The 24,314-nt window shown below is 47.5% G+C and overlaps 1 protein-coding gene across 2 annotated transcripts in view; it reads left to right on the top strand.

Moving 5' to 3' along the window:
* Positions 1–24,314, top strand: part of Nup98-96 (nuclear pore complex protein Nup98-96) — an 85,133-nt gene that overhangs the window by 45,703 nt on the left and 15,116 nt on the right. Inside the window, exons 19-29 of one of the 2 annotated variants that reach the window (XM_089567053.1) lie at positions 1,599–1,757; positions 4,760–4,913; positions 6,778–6,921; positions 8,407–8,523; positions 11,522–11,962; positions 13,298–13,431; positions 14,121–14,265; positions 15,387–15,488; positions 21,925–22,037; positions 22,393–22,572; positions 23,712–23,854. In XM_089567053.1, coding sequence (XP_089423179.1) covers positions 1,599–1,757; positions 4,760–4,913; positions 6,778–6,921; positions 8,407–8,523; positions 11,522–11,962; positions 13,298–13,431; positions 14,121–14,265; positions 15,387–15,488; positions 21,925–22,037; positions 22,393–22,572; positions 23,712–23,854 — 1,832 coding nt within the window. Of the gene's footprint in view, positions 1–1,598; positions 1,758–4,759; positions 4,914–6,774; positions 6,922–8,406; positions 8,524–11,521; positions 11,963–13,297; positions 13,432–14,120; positions 14,266–15,386; positions 15,489–21,924; positions 22,038–22,392; positions 22,573–23,711; positions 23,855–24,314 lie in introns of both variants that reach the window. The other variant, XM_089567051.1, reaches the window with a different exon arrangement.

Raw genomic sequence — 24,314 nt, 5'->3', positions numbered from 1 at the left:
GCGCACCTCCTCTGAAATGACACTGCGGTGCGCGTGCAGCCATAGCCCCAACTCTGTAGACATTTACTGTGCGTACCTGTCGTGTGCCTATGTGCCCGTACGTGTGCTGCTCTGCGCATGCGGGGCGGCAGCACACCTGAGCAGGTGCAAGTGCAGCACCCAGGTGTGTACCTTGAAGGTGTCTGCGCATGCGCTACCCATGGCACACCCACGCTACCCACGGTGCTACCACGGTGCTGCGGTGCTACCCACGGTATACAAAATATGACAGAAGCCAACAGCCACAGAAACCAAGGGGCACAGGGGATTTTTAATTAATTTATTTATTTTGTGGTGTTGATCAATTTAGAATATTACTGAATATGTTATCGCTTAAAGCTAATTGATTAGAAAAGCAGAAGAAAAAACAACCGCATGCCGCCGGTGGGATTCTCAAGAGGGTTCTCACGCAGCTTCCACCCTCTCCGTTCGATGACGTTCTACGTCACACCTGCGGTAACTCAGGACGTTCTACGTCCGCCGCTTCTGAACGTGGGTGGCGCTGATGAACACACTCAAGGTTAGGTTACTTGTAAAACATAAATGCCCCCGAAAGCAGAAGATTTGACAGCCGTCGCCGTAGCTCAGAGGTAGAGCACCGGACGCGTAATTCGGAGGTCGTGGGTTCGGATCCCACCGGCGGCATGTGGTTGTTTTTTCTTCTGCTTTTCTAATCAATTAGCTTTAAGCGATAACATATTCAGTAATATTCTAAATTGATCAACACCACAAAATAAATGAATTAATTAAAAATCCCCTGTGCCCCTTGGTTTCTGTGGCTGTTGGCTTCTGTCATATTTATAACGAGCTCCTCACTCCCCTTCCCTTGTTGGCTTAATTGCTTAGCAAGGGCCTCGGTTCTGGCAGCCTTGACGCCATAGGCAGCATAAGAGGGTTCTCACGCAGCTTCCACCCTCTCCGTTCGATGACGTTCGTCACACCTGCGGTAACTCGGGACGTTCTACGTCCGCCGCTTCTGAATGTGGGTGGCGCTGATGAACACTCTCAAGGTTAGGTTACTTGTAAAACATAAATACCCCCGAAAGCAGATTTGACAGCCGTCGCCGTAGCTCATAGGTAGAGCACCGGACGCATAATTCGGAGGTCGTGGGTTCGGATCCCACCGGCTGCATGTGGTTGTTTTTTCTTCTGCTTTTCTAATCAATTAGCTTTAAGCGATAACATATTCAGTAATATTCTAAATTGATCAACATCACAAAATAAATAAATTAAAAATCCCCTGTGCTCCTTGGTTTCTGTGGCTGTTGGCTTCTGTCATATTTATAACGAGCTCCTCACTCCCCTTCACTTGTTGGTATACAAAATAGTATATTTTGTATACTATGTTAGTAAATTCAAAATAGTATTTGAAATATTCACTTCGAAGTCGTTTGAGGAAAATTACTATTCGCTTCAATTTCTCTTCCAGCTAAAACACCCCCATTCGCACAGGCCTAGCATTATGTTAGTGACTTCTTTGGGTCGACATTAGTTGATGTTAGTGACTTCCCCCAGTCAGCTTGCCGTGTTGGTTTGCTCATTTGTGGTCTGCTTTTCAGGTGAAACACTTCTCTAAGTACGGCCTGGATGAATCTGACAATGAAGTCGACGAGGTCGCCGTGCAGACTGCTGCTGCGGCAGCTTCTGCGGCAAAGTTGCCACAGCAGGCGGCCACCATAAAACCTCTTCCTGATGGCACTGCAGATAAAGCTGGCCAGGTGCGTTAGTTCTGCTGAATCTCTGGCTATAGAAGGCTTTATGTTACTGTCGCGAGTCAACTTTTGATGATTTGAACTTTAAGGGTCCAAAATTTGTTCTAATGAAGTGGAGTTTAATACGCTTTACATTGCTGAGATAAAGGTGTCAGTTTGAATGATTGCAAGTTAGAAGTAAGGAGAGTTCACTGTATGTGTGAAAAACATGTGACGCAACATGAAACAGGAATTAAACGTGCGCAAGCTTTACTTTGTGCCCAATTTGTTTTTGTAGTGATCAGTTTCCTCTGAAAATACAGTGCACAGCTATATGTGCACATCATAATTAATGAGGTAAGGGAAGGGGCTCATAGTCACAACGTTCCCTGTCTGCATTAGCCTCTTCTTATTCATGATTCCAGTCTTGTCCCAGGATTTGGCTTTACAGTGGAACCTCGATTATACGACGTTCAGGGGACCGCGCGAAACCGTCGTATAATCCGGGTGTCGTATAATCGAATATCAAGCGTGATATTTTTTAAAGGCTGAACTTCATCGGCATCTTCATCGGCATCATTTTGCCGGCACAGGGCTAGTCTTCAACAAACAAGATAAAATGGCCGTTGAGGCTGCCGTGAGCAGCGGGGCAGCGGCTCGCTTGCGCGGTTTTCTTGATAGGTGGAAAGATTAAGGCGCACCGGTTATCGGCTGGCTAAAGTGTGCCTACCGTATTTACTCGATTGTAAGCACCCCCTTTTTTACACGATCGCGATGCCCTAAGTGAGAGAGGGTGCTTATTCGAAAAATCTAAACTGACCCCCCCTTCCCCCCCCCCCCCCCCCTTCCCCCCCCCCCCGGGCCCCTCTTTTCGTGGCAAAATCTCGATGAAACGGGCGCGAAAAAAAAAACATTTTATTTAGGAAACATTCAAAAGAAAAATAGCTGCAGACAGTTCTGTGCCGCCATCTGTCTTGTAGTGTCGGAACGCCATCTGTCTTGTAGTGTCGGAACGCAGCAACACAAAAAGTGCCGTAGACGCCGCTGTCCTCGCTTTGGCAGCGCGGCCTCGCCCGCTTATCTGCTTTTTCAGCAGCGTCGGGTCCGCCATTGCTGCGACGCGACGCGCGTCTTATCTTTTCTCTTTATCTTTCCTCTGATCTTTTAACTCTCCTCTATACGCGACGCGCGTCCTCATATGCCCATAAGTTGTGCATTATTGTAATGAAAAGGTTGTCTTCACTTATGGGCATATGAGAACATAGTAGACATATAAGCTGGCCAGCCAGCTTATGTGGCTATACAGTTCCTTTAATCGGTCCCTTTACCCTGTTGTCATAAATACAGTCGACGGCCAATTTTTCGGACTCTCTAGGGACCGCGAAAACGACCGAAAAATCGGGCAATCCGGAAAATCAAATCTGACCGAAAAAATCACGAAACTTATTACCAGTATGCTGCAGAAAGCGGCCAATTGTATTGCACACATTCTAAAGCTCATCATGACTATATTTCGCCGCGCGACATACTGTATAAACGCGTATAAGGGCCGCACTTTTTTTTTTTCCAGATTCGAGGGCCAATTTTTGGGGTGCGGCCCATACACGCGATGGGCGAATTTTTTTTTTTTTTTTAATTGAAAACACACCAACCAGGGAATGAGCGACATTTATTCTACGTTCAATCGTCACTCGCGGAGTATTTAGACTCAGAGCTGGTGCTGTGGTCTGGTGCACGCTTATCCCAAAAGAAGTCGCGCAGCATGTCCGCTGTCAACGCGTAGCCGTTGTTCGGAAAATTCCATCACATAGAGGAGCAGCTCTTCTTCCAGTTCGGGAAACTCACACGGTTTGCCTTGGAAAGCGCGCTTTTTGCAGCTTGCGTTTCTCTTGGTTGCACCATCATCGGACGCACTTCTCGGCCACGTCGAATTTCTTGCACGCCGCACGCTTACCGTGTTCGAGAGCTAACTCCCAGCCATGTAGCTTAAGGTGCTTGCCCTTTGCGCTAAAACTGCGAAGCCCGGCAGCAGCACGCGAAAGCCACAAACACAACTCCTACGGCGAACGCGCTAACACGCCACGAAAGGATGGAGCTGGCGATACTGATGCCGATGTGAATAGCGGAAAGTCGCGGCGGAGGAAAAAGTTGATGATGATGATGATCACGGCCTCAGGCACCATCCATAGACGGCACTTGGAAGCTCCTGTGCGCGCGCGTGGCCTCCGCGAATGGTGTGGCGCCGGAGCAGATTGCAGCAGCCACAGCGCGCGCCGTGGCCGCCGCGATCTGCTCCGGTGGCGCGCCCAAAGTGTGCTTCGATCGCGGAGGCCACGGCGTGTGCGTAGCCTCCGCGATCATATTCGCGTTCCGTATTCGGGACGAAAGACTCGGCACAGATGAGTTCCATGAACTCAGACTACGGTTCAAGTTCGTGCGGCGGAAAACATTCAAGAACAGTATGAATTCGAAAACACGCGAGCGCAATGTGCCGACCCGCGCAGAATTTCAGCGTCTCCAGTTAAGAGGCTCCCTTAAAGCTTGAATTTCGTTTTGTTTGATCAAGTTTTTGATCTCTCCTGCAGTTTGAATTAATGAGGTTCCACTGTACACATTATATGGCGGCTTGGGTACTGGCGGCGAGTGCGAACGAGGGTCCGAAAAACCGAGTGGTCAGTTGTGGTGTGTCTGAAATTTCAAGCGCTCTTACACATTGGCTCTATGGGCCATGTCGCGGTGCCACGAAAAAGTCAGAATAATCAAGCATGTCCGAAAAATCAGGCATCCGAATTATCGGTCGTCGACTGTATACCATGATACTTATTGCACAAGTCAGCAAAGTTAATCTCTGTCAAAAATTACCTATAGTAGTACCTCCTGCGTGTTCAGTTAGGCATCGGCGATGAGCTTGCTAGAGGTGAGGCAGGGTAGCTCTTCACTTGAGAATGGTTTGCAAGCAATTTTATACATGACACGGGTTGCTGTGAGATCACCATTGACTTGTGGGGTGTTTGTGGTATGCTTTGCAGAAGCCTCTCCCAGCTGGCGCACCCTCCACCTCTTATGCTGCCTGCATGGAGTCTGAAGTTTCAGCCGGCTATGGTTCCGACGACGATGAGATGGAAGACGTTGAACCATCATCTGCTGGCTCAGCTGTACAGCACAGCAGTGAAGACATCTTCAGTGAGTAGGCCAGTAAAAAGTCCCAGGAACTGCGGGAATTAAAAGCTGTATGGGTGTATTCTATTGTATTGGCATACGGAACAGTCTAGATTAGCCTACAGGAGCTGCAAAACTTCCTCAAGCTGGCTTTTTGAAATAGGCATGTCACGGTCATCCAAGGCCCAGTTTTTGAATTGCTTGCGGATGTTTGTTTGTTGAAGCTTATTGCTCACTTAGTGTCCAAAAAGCCCCTAATTGCATGATCTTCGTAGGCTGCTTACGTTGGTTTCGTGAGCCATCTTGGATGCCATCTTTTTGCCATCTTGGATGGTTAGCCATCTGCTACAAGAATATGAACATGTCCAGGTCCATGCTAGTGCATGCTAGAACCTGCTTGGTCACATAACATTGGGACTTTTTGATTATCCGTCTCTGGCTTCCCACGGATTGCCAGAATGCGGAGCCAAACATTTGTTTTTCCTCAGCTTGCTCCACCCATTCCTGGTGACTGCCCATAATTCATTTGTTCTTCTCTCACAATATGACGAATGGCTTTTCCCTTTGTGATGCCGCTGCCTGATTCAGGTAGCTCGAACCTTGAAGAAGCCTCCAGGCATTTGCTGATTGTCTTTTTCCGTTGAAGTTCTGTGGAGATCAGCAGGTCTTTAAAGTCTGCGGCTGTCATATTTATTTCTCCTGGCATTATCTTGAGTGTGCTCTGTGAAAAGACGTCAGAATGCCAAGTACAGGGGTTCCTGATTGAGTAGAGAAAGTTATGCTAGCTTTTCCAGGATTTGTTGTTACAGCTGTTGCTGTCACCATCTGGAAAGCACACTATATTATGCTGCTGTTATCGGCTTCCATCTCTTGTGCCGCTTTGTAGCTGGCACTGAGCCGTCTAGGTTCTCCTTATGCGTTGTGTTCTTGACAAAGCTGATCTGAATCATGGCAGTGCTAACGAGCGGCATGTTCTTTGGCATTTCTAGATCATTTGTCAGGTGCACGTGCATGGTCTCAGAGAGCTCAGAAAAGCTGGCAACTTTTGACATTTGTGGGAAACCTGTAGTTTAAGCTCTTGGGCTCACCAGTTTGACTCACCATTAGTGCATGTGAATGGAGATATCGCACCTCAAAAATTGGGTGTCAGAAAACTGTTGTGAAAAATTAAGGAAAAAAAATAACTTCTGACGCGAGATTAAACACTGGGTTGCATGCTCGCAGAACTCTCTGTTGCATTGCCCTGACTTAAAAAGCATGACATCAGCTTCATTTGGAAGGTTTTTTTTTTTAACTCATTGGCAATGATTTGTTGAGATTTTACTTTGAAAGCATGATCATGTGTTACATTTACTTACCAGTGCTGTACCGAGCCATGTTGATACTGGTAACAGTAAATGGTCTGATGTGTGTGTGCGTTGCACAAGCTTGAAAAGGTGAAGTCGAGAAATTAAACATAGTATCCTACAAATACTGTGTAGAGAATAAACTGAGGAACAAGCGGCAGACTAAGTGGGGCAGGGAAGTCCACAACAAGATCCACCTGGTAAAGCTGATTCTGATCTGATGGAAGCTATGTGGGCAGAAGAAACATATTGCTGAAGCGATCACCTTTGCATTGGTTGCATTGGTCGCGCACTGTACAAAACTGAATAAACTACAGAAAAAATGTTGTACTATATTTTAGACAAGCATACTCCTTTCCACCCTAGGTTGTTTCTACAAAAAATGCAATTACAGATTTGCCATTTGAAATGTGTTGAATGAACTCCAACTTTAATTTAAAAAAATAAAAAGGAACTTTGTGTTTGGTGCTTGATAGCCTTAGCCAAATTTGTGCCACAAAACCCAACACAACCTGATCCAACCAATGATGTGAACCCAGCAGCTGGGTCCGGTGCCGCCTACAAGCCAGCAGTTCCAGTGACTCAGCAGCTGGCAGAAGCACTGGGTGTGAGCCCCGAGGCTGTGCAAAGCATGAAGGCCTCCTTCTTCGCCCAGGACAGGGAGGACGATGATGATGAAGACCATGGTGAGTGTGATTAGTACTTGCGCTCATCCGCAGCGCTCGTCATGAAAGTAAAAAAGAAAAATGCTTACAGGTGTGCCAGCGGTACTGACCCTTCGAGTCCTTTTACCAATCTTTTGGGCAGCTGTGAATGCAATAAACGCGGTGTGCTACCTTTGAACACAAGCAGCGCGTTGCATTTGGGGCTGATCTTGGGCGAGATAGCGAGAGCCACTGGCTGGCTTGGCAGGCTGCCAAGGCACTCGTTATGTGAAAGCCGGGCAGTGCCCATATTGTGTATGTGCTTCGATGCACGCTTCGGCATGCACTTTTCTCATTCACTTGCACCCGCTATACTATTTTTTCCCAGGTTTGTTTCTGCACAACAGTAAAATTTTGTAACATTGAAAGTGCGGGAAAATCTATTTCATTGTACTGAAGCTAAAAATGCGTAGTATTCTATGGACTCGAAGTTATGTAAACTGAAAAGCTTCATTAAATTGGGGATTTCGTTGCATTGAAGTTCGTTATATTGAGGTTTAACTGTAGTACGCTGTTGCCGCATCGGAACACCCCACGTGCATGCTTTCACAATCAAAGTGGCACAGGGGCAAAGTAGGATTGGTTTGGCAAGCAGTCATCCAGATATTCCTCCTCAAGCCTGAATTGCATGTTGCATCGCTTCGCGTGCAACGGCAGGTGTGACGATCAGATGGCACCCGTTGAATAACATTCTAACCACGTAGCTTCGATTTCACTGCCAGTCTAACGCTACCGCAGCGGCTGTGGCCATGAGCCGTGCATCAGCCAGCCAACCAAACTCAGCTGCATGCCTTTTCGGATGCTCAGTGGCACGTTTTGCTGGTCTTTTCTTTTCTTCGTAGAATCTGTCTCTCTGTTCCGTCGCCACCGCATGCTTCCCTCGCTTCTGCCGACATGGTTCATGGTTCTTGTGATCTACCAGTGCTCCGAACATGCACGCTTGTCACGTGTTGTCCACAGCTTGTGTGGCACAAGGACGTTTCACCTGTGGTTCAAGGAGGTTCCACCGCTACTGCCTCACATCGTGAATGAGGTCATGGAGGCAGTCACCATTTTGGAGTATTTTTATTTATAGCTTCCTGAGAGTGTGCTCACAATAAAGGACATAACAGAACTTTAAAAGATTAAAAGATCTACTTTGGTGTGCAGTTTGTCTCCAGAGCAGATGACCATTATCGAGTTTTGCACAAAATGAAGATGTGAATGCTTCTGGCAGTTTTTTTGGGGGCTAATCGAGCCATTTTATTTTACTGTCCCTTGAAGTCTGAATAACGAGATTTTACTGCTGTGCATTGTTTAAGTTTACTTGATTGCTTGAATTGTAAAGGCACCGATGAGCATACCAAGAAGGGTAAGTAAAAGCAGTCATTAGAGAGGGCAAGATTTGGCCTCTCTGCTTTTTAGAACCGTCCACCATTTGATGGGCTGTAACACATGCTGTTTTCTCTGCCCTTGCTGCCGTCGCAGAGCTGGCCTGCACCCACCCACGTCTTAAGAGAGCTCTGGTGAGCAGTGGCTCATACCAGAGTCCTCATGCCTTTCGCACGGATGATGCCAGACTGTCCACATCTACACATTCCAAAGGCAGGTCGTCCTTTTATGCACACGTTTCTTGATCCATGTGGGTGGCGTTTGCTTTCTGATTGCTCACCGCCTTGTGCAAGAGCTGTTTGGAAGTGTCTGTGGTAATGCAAGACGTTAGTCTCAAACTTTCTGGTGCTCTTTGGCGTTAGATGCCCTTGCGCCAAAAAAACCTAGCATCATCAGTGTCCCAAACTGCACCTTGTAAGCCTTTCTTAGGACACTGGAAGTGTGTCGCTCAAAGACAGCAAGTCAAAGTGAGCGGGATTAAGTTGTGCATGCTTGGAATAAGGCTCTCTCCCCTGGCAGACAGTTTTCAGTAACCATCAACCTGTAAATACTGCAGTGAAGCAGTTGGTGTTATTCATATTTTTTGTAGGGTGTTCACATGTGGAACAAGAAGGGCAATATTTTGAGGATTTTTATGCGCAAAATTCTCTTCACTGTATCCCGTGCTGTCCTTTCATAAAGATTCATCGACTGGCCGCAACATTGAGTTTTTAAATTTCGCAGACCTTTTTCTGCTTGTAATTGATATAAAGAGACTATAATTTAACAAAACATGCAAATTTTGAACACACCATTTTGCCAGTGACAGGCAACAGTAGTGGAATAATTGTATTTAGTGACAGATGAACTCGCTTCTTACATTATGTCAAGCCAGTTTTGTGGTCGACACTGCTGTTGTTGCTTGTAATATTTTTCACTCAAGAGACATGCTTGGCATTGTATGCACCGCTATATTTCTTGCTTTCCTCTGTGTCGCTGGTGCCTGCTGCACCATCTCTCCGACTTGCTAACGGCACCCTTGACAGATAATGGCACCGTGACCACTTACTTAGCACAAGATGGCCTAAGCAGCTATGCTGTAAGATATCAAACATCATCATCGTTCTACACGCACACAAATGCATGGCAGGTGCACACAGGTGTTTGCATATATCTGTGCTCACATGACGCTCCCACTCAGACACAACTCTTTGTTGTGTTCAGGACATGTCTGTGGCTGCTTTACCTTTACGTGACTTACAGACTGTACTAAAGTAGCAAGCCATTTTGAATAAGTAACGGGAACCACAGGGCGAAAAGAACGAAGACAAGAAGGAACACAAAGCAGGACAGTGCCCGTCCTGCCTTGTGTGTTCCTTCTTGTCTTCGTTGTTTTTGCAATGTGGTTTCTGTCACTTAGATATGCGCCAACTAGCGCAGTCGCAAGTGCTTATTCATTTTGAATATTTTCATTTTTTGTCTTTGTGCTTTAGGCGGTCATGCACTGCATGTGGAGCTTGTGAGGAAATTGAAATTTATTTGAGTTTTATTTATTTGAGACCCTACTATCATACTACAGTGAAAGCTCGTTAATTCCAATTTCGATAATTCGAATTTCGGATAATTCGAACTACACTGCTTGGTCCGGCCAAGCTCCATAGAGATCTGAGTATAAAAAAGCCTGTTAATTCGAAGGCGGGTCGGTTCCGCTACGGATAATTCGAACTACGCGCCGCCGTGCCTGTGCGGCTTGGCGCACAGCACGTGCCCCCCCACCCCCCCCCCCAAAAAAAAGCATCTCCGCATAGTTAGAGGCTGCCCAAGTCCTAAACGGGGACAGAAGATGGAACCAGATAAAACCGTGGATGAGTGTTTAAAGCCTACATGGCGCCATCACCGGCGCGGCGGCCGGCGGAACTAGGCGGCACCGGAGGGTAGGGGTTGGCGGCGGCGGTGGCGGCTGCCTATCCTCTTTTTCACGCAACCTCTGGAACTAAATACTCGTTAATTCGAGCCCTGTTAATCCGGAGATACGGATAAGTACTGTCGGCGCGGTCCCAGCCAACGCCCGTGAAAGGCTGTAACTTCGGACGGGCGCTACAAATTATGCGCGAAAAACTTTTTTTCCTTCTTTGCAAGTGTCATCGTCCATGCTTCCACCCATCAGTCGCCAACAGAAGCACGCGGTCCGCCGCGATCATGACGCCGGCTTTTAGAATCGTTCGCTACTGCTATCGTGCGTCCCAATGATTGAGTGGCAGTAGACGGCATCCGCCCCAATCGCCTATTGCACGATAAGCGAACGTATACTGAAAACGAGGCTTGCACAACCCGACCGGACAAGCACTGGCACTCTGCCAAGTTCGCTTCCCTCCTTGCTAGAGCTAACGCCAAAAGTAAACACACTGTGATGTTATCGCTGGGCAGCATCTTGGCGCACCGCTAAGAAATGTGTTGTGGACAGTGACGGCGCGAAACGGAGGGACGCATTTTTTTTTTTTTTTTTTTCAAATTCTTTGGCAAAAATCGGGGATGGGTGGGTTCATTATGCGAGTAGGTTTGTTGCACGAGTAAATACGGTACATATGCCGTAATACAAATGGTTCTTGCCGGTTTTTTCGTGGCCATTCGATAATTCGAACATCGGATAATTCGAACTTTTTTCCCGGTCTCGTGAAGTTCGAATTAACGAGCTTTTACTGTACCAGCAGCCAAAATGGTGGGCCACACAGCTGAAAATGTACAACTTTTTTTATGTTTCTTCCTACATCTTGTCATGGAAAACCAGTCTCTGCAGAATGCTTGTAGACTACCAACTCTTACTTCATCCAGTAACATCATTGCTATTGTGTTGTAATTTGAACCCAGAAATAATGTTTAAAGAACATGCCTCTCTTAGGGATGGAGATTTACGCTGCTTCTGTGTTATTAGTGCTTGTGCATTGTGGAAGGCTCGGAGGATGCAGCGATGTCCTCCTGTCTGTTTTATCATGCTGTGTCTGTGTTTTTTTCTTGTTTTTCTCTATTTTACTGCCTGTCTTTGCTAGTCGCTGCTTTTGTGTTTTCTTTTCATATTGTAATGCATCATCACTAGAGTGGGGGCCTTTCAGATGGAACTTGGCGTAGCATGCCCTTGTGTCACTTTTGGACGTTAAACCCTCAGTTTACAATTATGGCATCTGCCTTGTGTTCAGTTCCTTTCATCTGTATGTCTTTCCTGCTTGCATTGCAGCACTGCATACCCCCTTTGGAACCCCTCATCGTCAGTCCACTGCAGCGAGCCCAGCCTTGTCAGAGTTTCCTCCCTCCCACATCCTGTTTGGCACAACACCGCTGCCGGCAGACGCTACCAGTGCGGGTCGACGATCTGTGGGGGTGACTGGGGCAACTGCACTGCCAACTCTTGGTGACCGTCTGGCAGGCGGCGCCGTGTCTGCCTTCCACACTCCGCACTATGCGGCAGAGGTGCCGCCACCGAGTCGCCCACTGGCAGAGTCCATGGTGGTCCCCATTGACATTGAGCCCGTGCCCCTGGCTCAGTCCCTGTTCTACGAGTACCAGCACATGCTGGCAGATACCTCCTGCGCAGCCGGCTACCGTTTCCGGTGTGGCTGGGGACCACGGTGGACATTGATTCACCAGGGCAAGGCGTTCAACATTGCTCCGGAAGATGGTGCGCTTTCTAATCCTGTATTTCTTTAATGGCTGGACTAAATCGCCTTGAACAGCATAATGGGCTGCGCAGCATCATTGCATGTTGATATCTGCTCCCTGCACGCTGAACAAAATTTTTAAGCCTTGTATTGAGTCGCTGTAGATGCATGAACAAAGAGAACCATCATTTACAGATGGTATTTCAGCTATTGAACGAGTGTACAAGAACTTTTCCAGTGCTTGTGAAGTCATTGCGGCATCGCATGAAGCGCACCTCTGGCCGCACAATTGAGTTTGTTTTCCATTTTTCCTGTTATAAAAATTTCGAAAACATTTTGTTATGATGAGGAGTTAAGGCACTGCAGAATATATTGAGATTATCAACTTAATATGTTCGGAAACCCCCTCCCTTAACTCATTGACTCACCATTTTTTGTTTCCGTTGAAGTTAAATAATTTTCTGCCTAAATAGTATATTCCAGCCTTAATTAAGAAAGACAATTTGCTAGTTTTCTAGCGCAAAATGCTTGCGGTTGGTTTTTGTAGGGGTGTGCAAAATTTCATGCAAAGTGTCATAATTGATGAAATTAGCAATAGCGAAGTGCCACTATTCAAATTTTGATGCGAAAGCCTTTCAACATAAGCAGTAGCAAATGCACCGTGCCTATTCAATAGGGAGGGCGAGGTGAACAATTGACTACCCATATTTCGAGTTTGAGAATTCGAGTCAGCGAGAGTCATTGGACTATTGGCTCTGCTAAGCACTCTCCTAAGGTCCCTTCATATCTGAGCATGAAATACTGACACCTGCGCAAAAAATAAAACTAGACAAATTTTTTACATTTATATTCAGATGTTCTTCAACGTTATCATCCGCTTAGTTTTTCTCGTTTGCTTTTGGTTTTCTACTTTGGCTGGCACTGCAGTCATGGCTTCTTTGTAATTTCTTCAATGCCTTTCACGGCAAAGATACTTACGACATGTAGGTGCATGCCATGTTCTTTAGAACAAAAGGACTTGGTTCTCGAAGGCCTCCAATGGGTCCATGTATGAAGGGTATTAATCCTGATATATTTGATGTTCTCAAGTATGTGGAGACTGCTTTACCCCCCATTATTAGTGGAAGCTATGGAAGCTTGTTTGTCACACCTCTGGGTACTGCTATTGCATGCGCCTTCATTAGTGTTTTTTTTTTTATTTTTTTAATTCAGTAACGTGCTCTCTGAGCCTTACTGGGGAGCTTCCCTCTTGTGCAGTTCTCTTGTTCCTGCAGTGGTCTGTGGACAGGGTTCAGCCATGCATCCCAGCATTTAATATGTCACCTGCAACTGTTTTTTTGTGCCTAATCTTGCAGAACCAATGGAGCCAGCTGGTCAGCTGGGCCTGTTTGATGGTCAGCGCTATCCGAAGGCGTCAGCTGCATTTGCAGTCTCTGTGGAGCGGGTGGCGGTCGGTCCTCACCTGCTAAAGCCGGATGACATGCAAAAGGTGGTTGTAACTAAAAAGCCATTACAGTTAATGCCCATCTGAGCATAGCCACATTACTACAAAGTGGAGCTAAACTACTTTATCGAATCTTTGTTTTGGAAGATCATTTCTTCCTGGCCTGGGCCTATAGCCTGGGACCACTGCCTCATGTTTCTTCCATGAACTGAATTAGCAGGGGTAATTCTAGAGGCCCATGTACTGTGCGATGTCAGTGCACGTTAAAGAACCCCAGGTGGTCGAAATTTCCGGAGCCCTCCACTACGGCGTCTCTCATAGCCTGAGTCGCTTTGGGACGTTAAATCCCATAAACTAAACCAAACCATCTTTATCATGTGCATGTGGCAGAGTGAAACCGAATCAGCCAACAACTATAGTGGTTGGGTTAGCCCAGCGCATTAGCCGAAAACTTGCATAATGGGAAAGGTTTCAGGTACGTGAGTACAATAGCTAGCTGAGAAATTTTTATTTCACCTTTAAATTTTCAAGTGGCTGAAAGGAGCAGTCAGTCAATTTTTTATGCATCTGGGCTTTCTTAGTTGCGGATATTTTGTTCATATGAGTGAACCTTGTAGGCTTGGATTTGTTACTATGCTCCTAACTGTATCTAATGATATGCTCTCTGTAGTTTCCCTGATAATTTTCACTCTAAATATGCTGATGTGATGCTCCCACCGATGCATCCTTTGCAGAAGAATGTGGCAGCCATGTTGGAAGTGCAGCTTGCACATTCGCTCCGCGCGCTGGAAGAAGGCAGCCCCATCTATGTGCCCAGTCCTGGTGTTGACTGCCTGCACGACCAGGATGCCCTGGTTGCACGGCTGCTGGCCGAAATGGGTGAGATTTATTTCCTCCTCACTTTCACCAGGAGACAAACTGACTCCTGTCTATAAATTGATATAACCGGCTGTATGCTTTTCTCAGTGCTGCAACTACAACTCATGTCAGAGTAGTGCCTTGGGACATAGAATTAAAATTGAGCAAAGTGATCAAGGCGGGAAGCTGGGCTAGTTGGTGTGTCATCATTAATTAAAAGACTAGCGCATAAAACAAAGACAGAGACAAAGAAGAAGACAGGATGAGCGCTCGTCCTGTCTCCTTCTTTGTCTCTGTCCTTGTTTTATGCACTAGTCTTTTAATTAATGAGCAAAGTGTTTCAAAAGAATTTGATCAGAAGAACTTGGGGAGGAAGATCTGCATCATGCCATTGTCTGTAGCCGCCTTTGTCAACAGAGGTGACTGTTATTTAGATTATTGGCACACTTTCTTGAAAGCTGTACTGCACTGTAAACAACAAAAAAAAAAAGTGGTGCAAGATCGGAAAGAGCAGAGAGCAGAAATGAACAGGACATTTGCTCAGTTCAAGACGGAACAAAAGGGAATGTGGTAGAAGCCTGACGTTTAAAGGGGGACCCAGGTCTTTGAAAAGGAATGCCGGAATTTTCTGTCTGAGGCAGACACCTTGCAGTGCTCAGTGGGTACTCTGTGGTACTTCCCAAGCACAGTCGCATCTCTCTTCTGGTTTTTGCTTCTCATAAGTTCCTGCATCAGTGACGTCCTTGTCTTGATATTTTGCGATCTCTGGCATGCTTTACGATGGAAAGGTGCGACTGATACAGTGTGGACTTTTCACACGCACATGCCATGCTCAGTTGGCAGCTTGTCGCATTCCATTCTAGGCTTCAGCCACGTGCTGTTGGCTGGCCTCAGACAAATGTCTGTTTGGAGCTTAACAAATTCTACTGCAGATAGTTTGTTTTCAGTGCTGCACCATTTTGGGTGTAACTGCGGCTTGAAGGAATAAACCTGAATCAATGGTTGTCATTGTTCAGGTAGGAGACGGCTGTTACACATTTTGTGAGCACAATGTGTGTCATTCGAGTGCTAGAAGTCGCTGCCTTGTCCTTCTAGCTTAGTAGTGAGTTCCGTTTGTTGACACTTGGTTCTTTGCTGCTCAGGACCAGGCCATGTTGACTCAGCAATGATGCGGCAGTTCCACGTCATCCTGGGTCTTTGCATTGCCTTGTGGGGCCGTGCGCCTGGCTGCGACCCCGATCATGGTAAGCACCAGCATGCATGTAACAAATTTACATGCATGTAACGGAGCATGCATGTAACAAATTTACTGACAGGCTCTTTGATACTCTCATGGCTACAAATAGGCACAGCTGTAGTGAAAGAAGTGTAATGATTTCCTCTGTGTGTTTGATTTCTAGTTGTTAACAAGGAGTCTTTCGTCTTTCTTGTATATTTTGCGATGCCATGCTGAAAGCAGGGTGTCTACCAACCGGGAAAACCGTGAAAACCGGGAATTATCAGGGAATTTGGACAATCTGGAAAAACTCAGGGAAAACTCAGGGGATTTGTGCTTATATCAGGGAAAAATAGCTGCATTTCTACATAAAAAGAATTAAAGGCGCGATAATGCTGCCTCGTGTAAACGATGCGGACTGGCATTGCACGGATTGTCCACTGCGGCGTTACGCGTACTCTCATCAGCGAGCGCCGGCCTCCAACGTTTTGCCGTCAAGTGGAGCATCCCAGCAAGGCGGCAAAAAGCTTCGCGGCGCCAGCGGCACTTCGAATTTTAAAGCGTACTTTCCGGTGCTTCTCCGGCGCTGTGGTTCGCGCGTGCGCTGTTCGACGGCCAGCGGCCTCCCCTTGTTTTCCGATGTTTCTGAGTGAACTCTTCCTCCCTGCGCGTCTCTCTGATGGAAGCGTCCATTTCTGCCGCAGGGGGTGCACACATGCGATGCAGGCAGCGCAGCTTTGGGAGAGGGGGAATAGTTTCCCGCCTTATCGCGATCTGGCGACGCTGGCGAAGCAACGAAGTCTGTCCGTACTTAGCTGCGCCGTTTTGAACCGACTAGTTTTAATGACTGCTGTTTTAATGACTTCTCGGCCACGTCGTATTTTCCGACCTGCCGCACGCTAGCCGTGTTCGAGAGCAAACTCCCAGCCGTGTAGCTGTTAAGGTGCTTGGCCGTCGAGCTAAAACAGCAACGCTCCGCGGCAAAGCCATAAACCACGATGAACTATCGCGCTACCACAGATCCCGGCACTTGACAGCAACAAAAAAACAAAACAAAAAAAAACGAGCTAGAGATGCTGATGGCGATATGGATAGCGAAAGCTCGCGGCGGAGGAAAACGTTGATGATGATGATAAGCTCTACCTCGGGCGCCCTCCGTGGGTGGCGTCTGGAAGCTCCTGTGGTGGTGGTGGTGGTGAAAACTTTTAATTACTGAAATAGAGTTTGGGAGCCACAGAGTGGCCCCGCTACATGGTCGGCGTCCCTAGTCCGGGACACCGCATGACAATGCCCCGTCTCTAGCCCGTTTCACCAGAGCCCTTTGGGACTCAAGCGAGGAGCAGTTGAGAAGGGCAGTCTCCCATGCCTCTCTGGAAGGGGTAGGGGAAGGGGGGAGGTGGGGATTTTGAGTACATGCCCACACCATGTGGAAGATATCACAGGTCTCCCCACAGTGTGGGCATCGCCCATCCGTGTTAGGATCGTAATGCGCTCAGCCGGTGCGCTCAGCCGGAGCCGATCGCAGAGGCCTCGGCGCGTGCATTCCGAAGGCTATTCCCGCGTGGGTCGTAGAAAGGTTCGGTGCGGCCCTTCCACAGATCTTTTTTTTGTAATATTTTCTTCGGGAAAACGGGGTGCGGCCCATGCACGAGTGCGTTTACGCGGTGTGTTCAATTTTGAGTCGAAAAATTTCCGGAAATTTTACCCCGCTAATAGGCGCACCCCGAACTTTGAGCCGCATTTTCTGGAAAAAAAGTGCGCCTATTATGCTAGTAAATACGGTTAAAAGCTACTCCTTACTATTCAAATAAGACTAAATCATTTTTTTTATTTTTTAACATGCTTACTGAAGAGTGATACCGTCAGGCGGCTTTGTGTCAGGCTGTTTTTGCATAAACCAAAGTAATGTGTCACTCAGGGAATTTAACAAATGCACTCAGGGAAAACCTGGAAAACTCGGGGAATTTGGAAACGTCAACTTGGTAGACACCCTGGAAAGGAAACAAGGGCTGCTTTCTTATGGCCTTCCATTTTCACAACTCCTACGGTGCATAGTAGTCAAGTAGATAAGGGATATGGTGAGCAGAGAGTTACACTGCAAAGCAGAAAAGCGGCACTGCAGTTTCCATCAGCGAAAACTTGATTCAAATTGGGTTCCAGCTGTAGTTGTGCTATTTGTATGAACCTAATAAGCACCAGGAATTTTGACTCCTGTAGAATGTGATCTAATACAGGAGCTCTCAAACTCTGTTCTGTTGAACCCAGGCGTTCCACGGGCTGCTTTCGGGGGTTCCGCGGGCACCCACACTGATCTCTCCCTCTTTCCGGTACACTTCTGGTGGGCGTGTGCGAAGCAAAACACAGTACCTCGTTTGTTAAAGCTAATTTCAAAGCGTTAGTTCTTCAGTTCTTCTTTGCTCGTTCCTCAGTTTCATGCTGTCAACAACGGTGCCATCCGCAGCATAGACCTCAGCAGCACTCCAAGATGCTGCACAGCTGTAACGGCGCCGCGTGTTTGCTTTAACAGAAGTGCGGGCCGCGGTGGCTCACCCGGCAAACTTGGTAGTATGCCAAAACACTGGTGCACTAAGGCACTTATATTCAGGACGCCAGCAAGAAAGTGTGGAAGGGGCATGGTGTACAAGGCAGCACATGTTACAAGCACTGGTGCACGTGGCGACCGGAAGTTTGGGCCGCACTGCCTAGCCAGACAAGCCCTGACACAAGAAAAAAAAATTGCATATGCGTCTGATCGGGCATTTTTTTTGGGCTATTCGATTGGCGTCGGCAGCTCTGAAGCGAACTTTTGCATCCGGTGAGCCCATTGGCACTGGAAAGCCAGTACAGTAGAACCCCGTTCATACGTTTTTCGCCAGACCGGGAAAAAAAACGTAACAACCAGGAAAACGCAACAGTGAGGAAAGCTCCAAAAATGAATGAAAACAGTGCAGCTTTGACTTGAAGCAATTTATTTCCGCAAAGTGACCTTAGGACTTTAAAAAATCGAAAATGGTGGATTGCAGTTTCTTTCGCTCGCTGGAAAGAAACCACGCGTTTCTCAGTAGCCTGGAAGGCCGCATTGCTGTCAGCATAGCTTTGCGGTGCGACGCACATACCTGTGGAGGGGGTCTAGAGCCGCGACGGCTTCTCCAAAAGTCGGATCTGCCAACTCCCAGGAATCATGCAGCTAGTGCTCCTTTTCGTCATCGCAGTCAGCGGCTTCACTCACAACCGAGTTCACAATGATCTCTGCAATGCTTTAGCACTCCAACGTCACGACGGCAGCACCCTTGGCGACGTAGTCGCCGCATGTGATTCCCGTGGCACCAAGTGCAATTCATAGCCCCAGTGAGCTCTCGATCACAAGAGGCTGCTTTGTTACTCTTCATCTTCCATGGTAGTTTCCGTTTCCATACGAAAGCCACACCGTGCACTGCAGTGCTGTGTATTTGACACGCTCACTGCAGCCCACGCCGAAGCGACACAGTGCACAGCGTCAAGCACCGAAATGGTCGTAGACTGCTCTCCGCGCTGCTCCGCATAGGCCGTGCTGGCTGCCTGTCGACTGTGTTTAGTACGTCCAGCTTTTCCTCAAGGGAAAGTGCCTTCCGCTTGCCTTCCGCTTGCGCGACGCCACGACGCCATCAAAGCACGGCAAAGATTGCGGTATCATGGTTTACAAGTTCGACGTTCATGAGGCAGATGGCCATCTAGTGGCGGCCCCTCCAACTCGTGTGCGGCTTCTTCCAGCCAGTTCCGTAGCCAAGCCTGGCCAAGACTCGTCAAAAATCAAAATGGCGGTTGGCGTACATTGCCCAGGCGGGTTCGAGGTGCTCAAATGCAATGTATCGTGCGGGAACGTTACCTCAGCTACAACATAACAGCGGGGTTCCCAATACATTGGATCCTATGGAAGCTACGCCGGGACCCGAAGAAAGCGATGTAACAGCCGGGAAAACAGCTGGAAAACAGCTGGGTTCTACTGTATCACTTGTGGCTAGTTTTCTGCCTTCTTGTCTTGGGGTTAGAAGTCTAATCATCAGTTAGAGATGGGCACTGAATAAAAAAACTACGTTTTTGCCTGCATGATTTGCGCATATTTTTTTCTTTAAATTAAGGCTTCTAAAAGGGAGTGCACAGATTACATGAAAATTTTCTGAACACGTCCTAAAAACCTCTACAAAGGTCATAACGCGCAACATATACTGTGTATTGCCTCCTATATGTAGACCCCGCCATCTTACACCCCTTGCTGACCAAAAAGAAAGTTGAACTCCAAATGTGACTCATACCCCCTACCGCCCTGCCCCACATATGTAGTTCTCCGCGGAATGGCATGACAGCGCATGCGCAGCTCATAGCAATAAATGCATAATGATTAGGGGTGTGCGAATAGTGGTTTTTTGATTCGAAGCGAATTCGAAGCGAATAGCAATTTTCTTCGAATAATTTCGAAGCGAATAGTTCGAATAGTACTTCTGGCACTAAAAGAGGCTGAGTGACAGTAGGCATTTCCAAAACCATTTATTTTCCCAACACACGATGCCATTACACACTGCACTGAGGCTTTATTTAAAACCACACTTCAAAATTTTAACACCTAGAGTGAAGAACAATTTTTACTGGCAATTTATACTGGAAGAACAACTTTTACATTCCCAGACTTGCATTCCCTAGAGCAAGAATGGAAACGGCTGTACAAAACTCGCGCCGCAAGGGAAACGTCATTCGCACCGCTCGCGCGTCCTGGCAAAATTGTCCCTGGTATTACTTCCGAGCAGCACTCAGCATCGCGCTTCCATCAAGAATGCTCTCAGCATCCAACGTATCGGAGTGCCCGAGTTGCGGCGACGGAGTTCGGCACACCACCGAAGATGGCTCAATGCCCTGATTACGGCGGCGTTCCGTTCCCATCAACGCACAAGCAGTCAGATAGCAAGAAAAGACGCCAGTCGTAGATGCCGAGGAATAACGGCAGTAATCCTCCACGGGTGCACAATAAGCTTAGCGTTATCACACGCTAAAGGCGCCCTTCCCATTGACGTAAGTATACACTTCGGCGACATCGAGTCCCCGTGCTGCCGCTGAATTTTCGCGCCTCCGCCGGTAATATGATGGCTTGCTTGAAAGCTGCCGAGAACGGTCGCTCATGTTCCGTACGCGTCACCAGGGTGAAGCGATAGCGCGGTAGGGCTGCGTGTTTATCTTCGCATCTGTCCTATCTGGTAATCTTTTCCGCAACTCTAACGGGAAAAAAAATCGAGAGGCGGTGGAGCAGGCGCGGCTTCGTTGCTTATCTGATCTTCCAGCCAGCGTACTACGCCGCGGCGGACGCGGTTGTTGCGTTGTGTGACGCGCGTCTTTTTTCGTTTTTCTTTCTTTCCTCTTATCTTTGAACTCTCCTCTATCTGCACGTGGCAGCGGTGGTGGCTCGGCTAGAGCCAGTCGGCAGGCCCGTACACTTTCCTTTTCATCCTTCGCTCAGTCGCAACAACAACAGTAAACTGAGGTTTCTTGTTTTGAAGCTTACGACTGATGGCTGTGCTCTTCCTTCTTTGCGTCTGCCTCGACACGGTGGCAGCGACGCGGCTTATGGCAGCCTTAGTGCGGAGGCTCGGAGACGGCCAGAACGCACGATCTTCCGCAAGAGCGCGTCGCCCTCACCTTTATTTCGTTTGTAGCCGGGTTCGCACCCCGACCTGGTTGTGATTCGTGTATTGACTGACCCCCGAGCGTTGAAAGCGCGATAAAAAAAAGCCATCTATGCGGCTATACTCGGAACTGAAACCACATGAAGCAAGCGGGCAAGCGCCCCAGAAACACTATTCGCGCGAGGCGAATACTTCGAAATTTCGAATACCGAGAATTCGGTTCGAAGCGAATATCGAATACCGTGCTATTCGATCGAATATTCGAAATTATCGAATATTCGCACACCCCTAATAATGATACATTTACAAGGCCAGCATCATCATCATCATCAACAACATGACTACGCCCACTGCAGGTCAGAGGCCTGTCCCATGTCTCTCCAATTAACCCTGTCCTTTGCCAGTTGCAGCCATTGTATCCCCGCAAACTTCTTAATCTCATTCGCCCACCTAACTTTCTGCCATCCCCTGCCAAGCCAGGATTGGGAGGCGAAGGAGATAACTGAAGATGAAACAGCAAAACAACGCCCTCGCATGCGGCCCGGCTGACTGGTGGCAAACCGAACAGCAAGCGGTTTGTTAGTTTTGGATTTGGGCGCGTTTTCAACTGTTCGTCTGGGAAAGGGACCGCTAGTGCAAGCAAGCCGTTTAAACTGTGCACCATGTGCGCCAAAAATAAGGCTGTTGGGGTTTCTTGAGACAAAAAAGTTTGAGAACCCCTGATCTCATACTTCACTGATGTCCTGCATGCATTAACAAGCCTGCCTGCCTAAACTTTTTTTTTTCTGTTGCTTTTCTTAACTTCCTTGGCAGATAAAATCACCAGTTATGCCTATGCAAAGTCTCGCAAGGAAGCTCTCTCAAACTGGCTCGTGGACACAACAAAGCCAGTGATCGAGGAAGAAATTGCAGATCTTCAGAGAGAGGTGAGCTGGTGTCAGATTACCCAGCACGAAGTGGCTGAGGATGAATGCATTGGGGTGGGGTTGCTCTTTTGCTTCATGTGGCTCCCCTGTTCTTTTTCTTCCTGCTGTTCTGCTGTTTTTCTTGTGAGCTTTGCTAGAGAAACAGATTGCAATAAATGACACTCCAGTTGCACAACATATACCTTAAAAGTGGCACCAACATCTGTTGTCTTTGCCAGCAAAAATATCAAACTGCGCTGGGCGGATAGGTGACTTTTTGTAAACAATGTGAAGTCTTCCTTGGAGGGGCGTTTGCGTTTTGTAATGGTCAGGCCACTTCCTCCGGGCTAGTAATTGAGCTGTGCCCCTTGGACAGGGGGGCAAGGAGCTGCAGGTGATGCTGTCCTACCTGAGTGGCCACGACATCGCCAGGGCATGCGCTGTGGCCCAGCGATCCCGAGACTACCGCCTGGGCCTGCTGCTCTCCCAGGGTGGCTCTAACCCGGTCTCCAGGGCCATGCTGCAGAAGCAGCTCGACCACTGGAAAAAGTTCAAGGTCTGTGGGCTGGCCAGCGTGCCAGCAGGTGTTCATATGGGCGTGACAGAAGCATGGGTGGCTTTGCTGAGTTTTCTCTTTCGTGCCTTAGCTGTCACTTGCTAGCAGTTGTTGCTTTTCCTCACCTGTTGTTATGCAAAGCAAAGGTATACCATCTATCTCTTTCTTTAAGAAATATAGCCAAAAGCTTTAGCACTGCATAAATATGGTTGAAAGGCAGTGATGTGTTTACTCAAGAGTGGTTGGAAAAAGTTATCAATAATGTGTTGGTTTCCTAATAGGTTCATATTACCTGAAGGTTAAATAGTCAATTGGCTACGAAAAGAAACTTTCATGAACATTTTCACACCAAAGAAAATTTAATTGATGAAAAAAATAGGTAGTGGCCATCTACTTTTATGAGAAGGTCCGGTGGCTGTGGAAATTTTTTGCAATTCCGTCGTGGTGTACTGCATGTCCACTGTCGGGAATATCAAAGCACAACTGCTCCAAAATAGGCCTTCCGCGGCTGTGTTCACTGGTGCAACGCAGTATAAGTGGAGCCTCCTGACATTTTGGTTTATGGTTTATGGGGGTTTAACGTCCCAAAGCAACTCGGGCTATGAGGGCCGCCATAGTGAAGGGCTCCGGAAATTTCGACCACCTGCGGTTTCTTAACATGCACTGACACCGCACAGCACACAGGCCTTTTAGAATTTCGCCTCCATCGAAATTCTACCGCCGCGGCTGGGATCGAACCCGCGTCTTTTGTGTCAGCAGCCAAGCACCGTAGCGTGCAGCTGCCATGCTATTGATGAGCGCGCGGGAATTGTCAGAGCGGCCACAAGATTTTTTACTGCTTCTTAGAGTCTCGACATCTGGTTGCTAGTTGAATTTGATGGTTGATTACTTTCGTCGTCATAATTGTTCGCACTTTTTCTCCACAATCTTGAACTATGAAATGCTTCGAAAATATTATTTTGCCACACACCACTGATCGCTGTGAAGCCTGAATCAAATGCTGCATTGTTCACTACAATATTCAAGACATTTGAATGTTCACACAACCCTCCTTTCCCCCCCTCAGGTGAAGGATGGACAGTGATAGTTGTGCTACTTCTAAGAGAATATCTTGCGATTTCTTGTGTTGGTCATTGCAGCATGACCGATATATGGACCCAGAACGGCTCCGGGTCTATGCCTTGCTGTCTGGACTCATGGTTTGGCCTACTTCTGACCACAACTTGACCATTAACTGCTGTGCTGGCCTCGACTGGAAGAGGGCGCTGGGACTGCACCTCTGGTGAGTGCCATAGCTCATTGACGTCGTGCCTCACTGCATGCACGCACACACTAATGTAAAAATTTGCATAGTGAGGTGTAGTTGAAGCAAAGTAATGCGCACGTCCCATATGTGCCTTTCACCATTCTTGCTCTGGGCCCTTAAAATCTTGATTATACCTTTTTTTACAGTTGAGCTTAACATAGTATGGAAAACATGGCATTCGTTATTGTTGGTTTGATGTCTTGTTCAAAAGTTAAGATGAAGAAAAGTTGCTGTGTAAGCTAAGACTACGGATGCTGTAGTCCCAGTATAGAAGCGGTCAGTATGTAGTTTTGCACAGAAATAATTTCCAAGGCAGCAGTTGAATATCGACCTGTGTAATATGCCAGCTTACATTTTTTTTTTGTCTTCCATTTGGTTAGATTCTTGTTGTCTGCTGTGCCAGCTGCCAGATCCTGGTGATAGGCAGGATCTGGCA

This window comes from Amblyomma mixtum, chromosome 1, assembly GCF_055824585.1.
Source record: "Amblyomma mixtum isolate Tamu chromosome 1, ASM5582458v1, whole genome shotgun sequence".
NCBI classification, from domain to species: domain Eukaryota; kingdom Metazoa; phylum Arthropoda; class Arachnida; order Ixodida; family Ixodidae; genus Amblyomma; species Amblyomma mixtum.
This window is presented reverse-complemented; position numbering and strand designations above follow the sequence as displayed.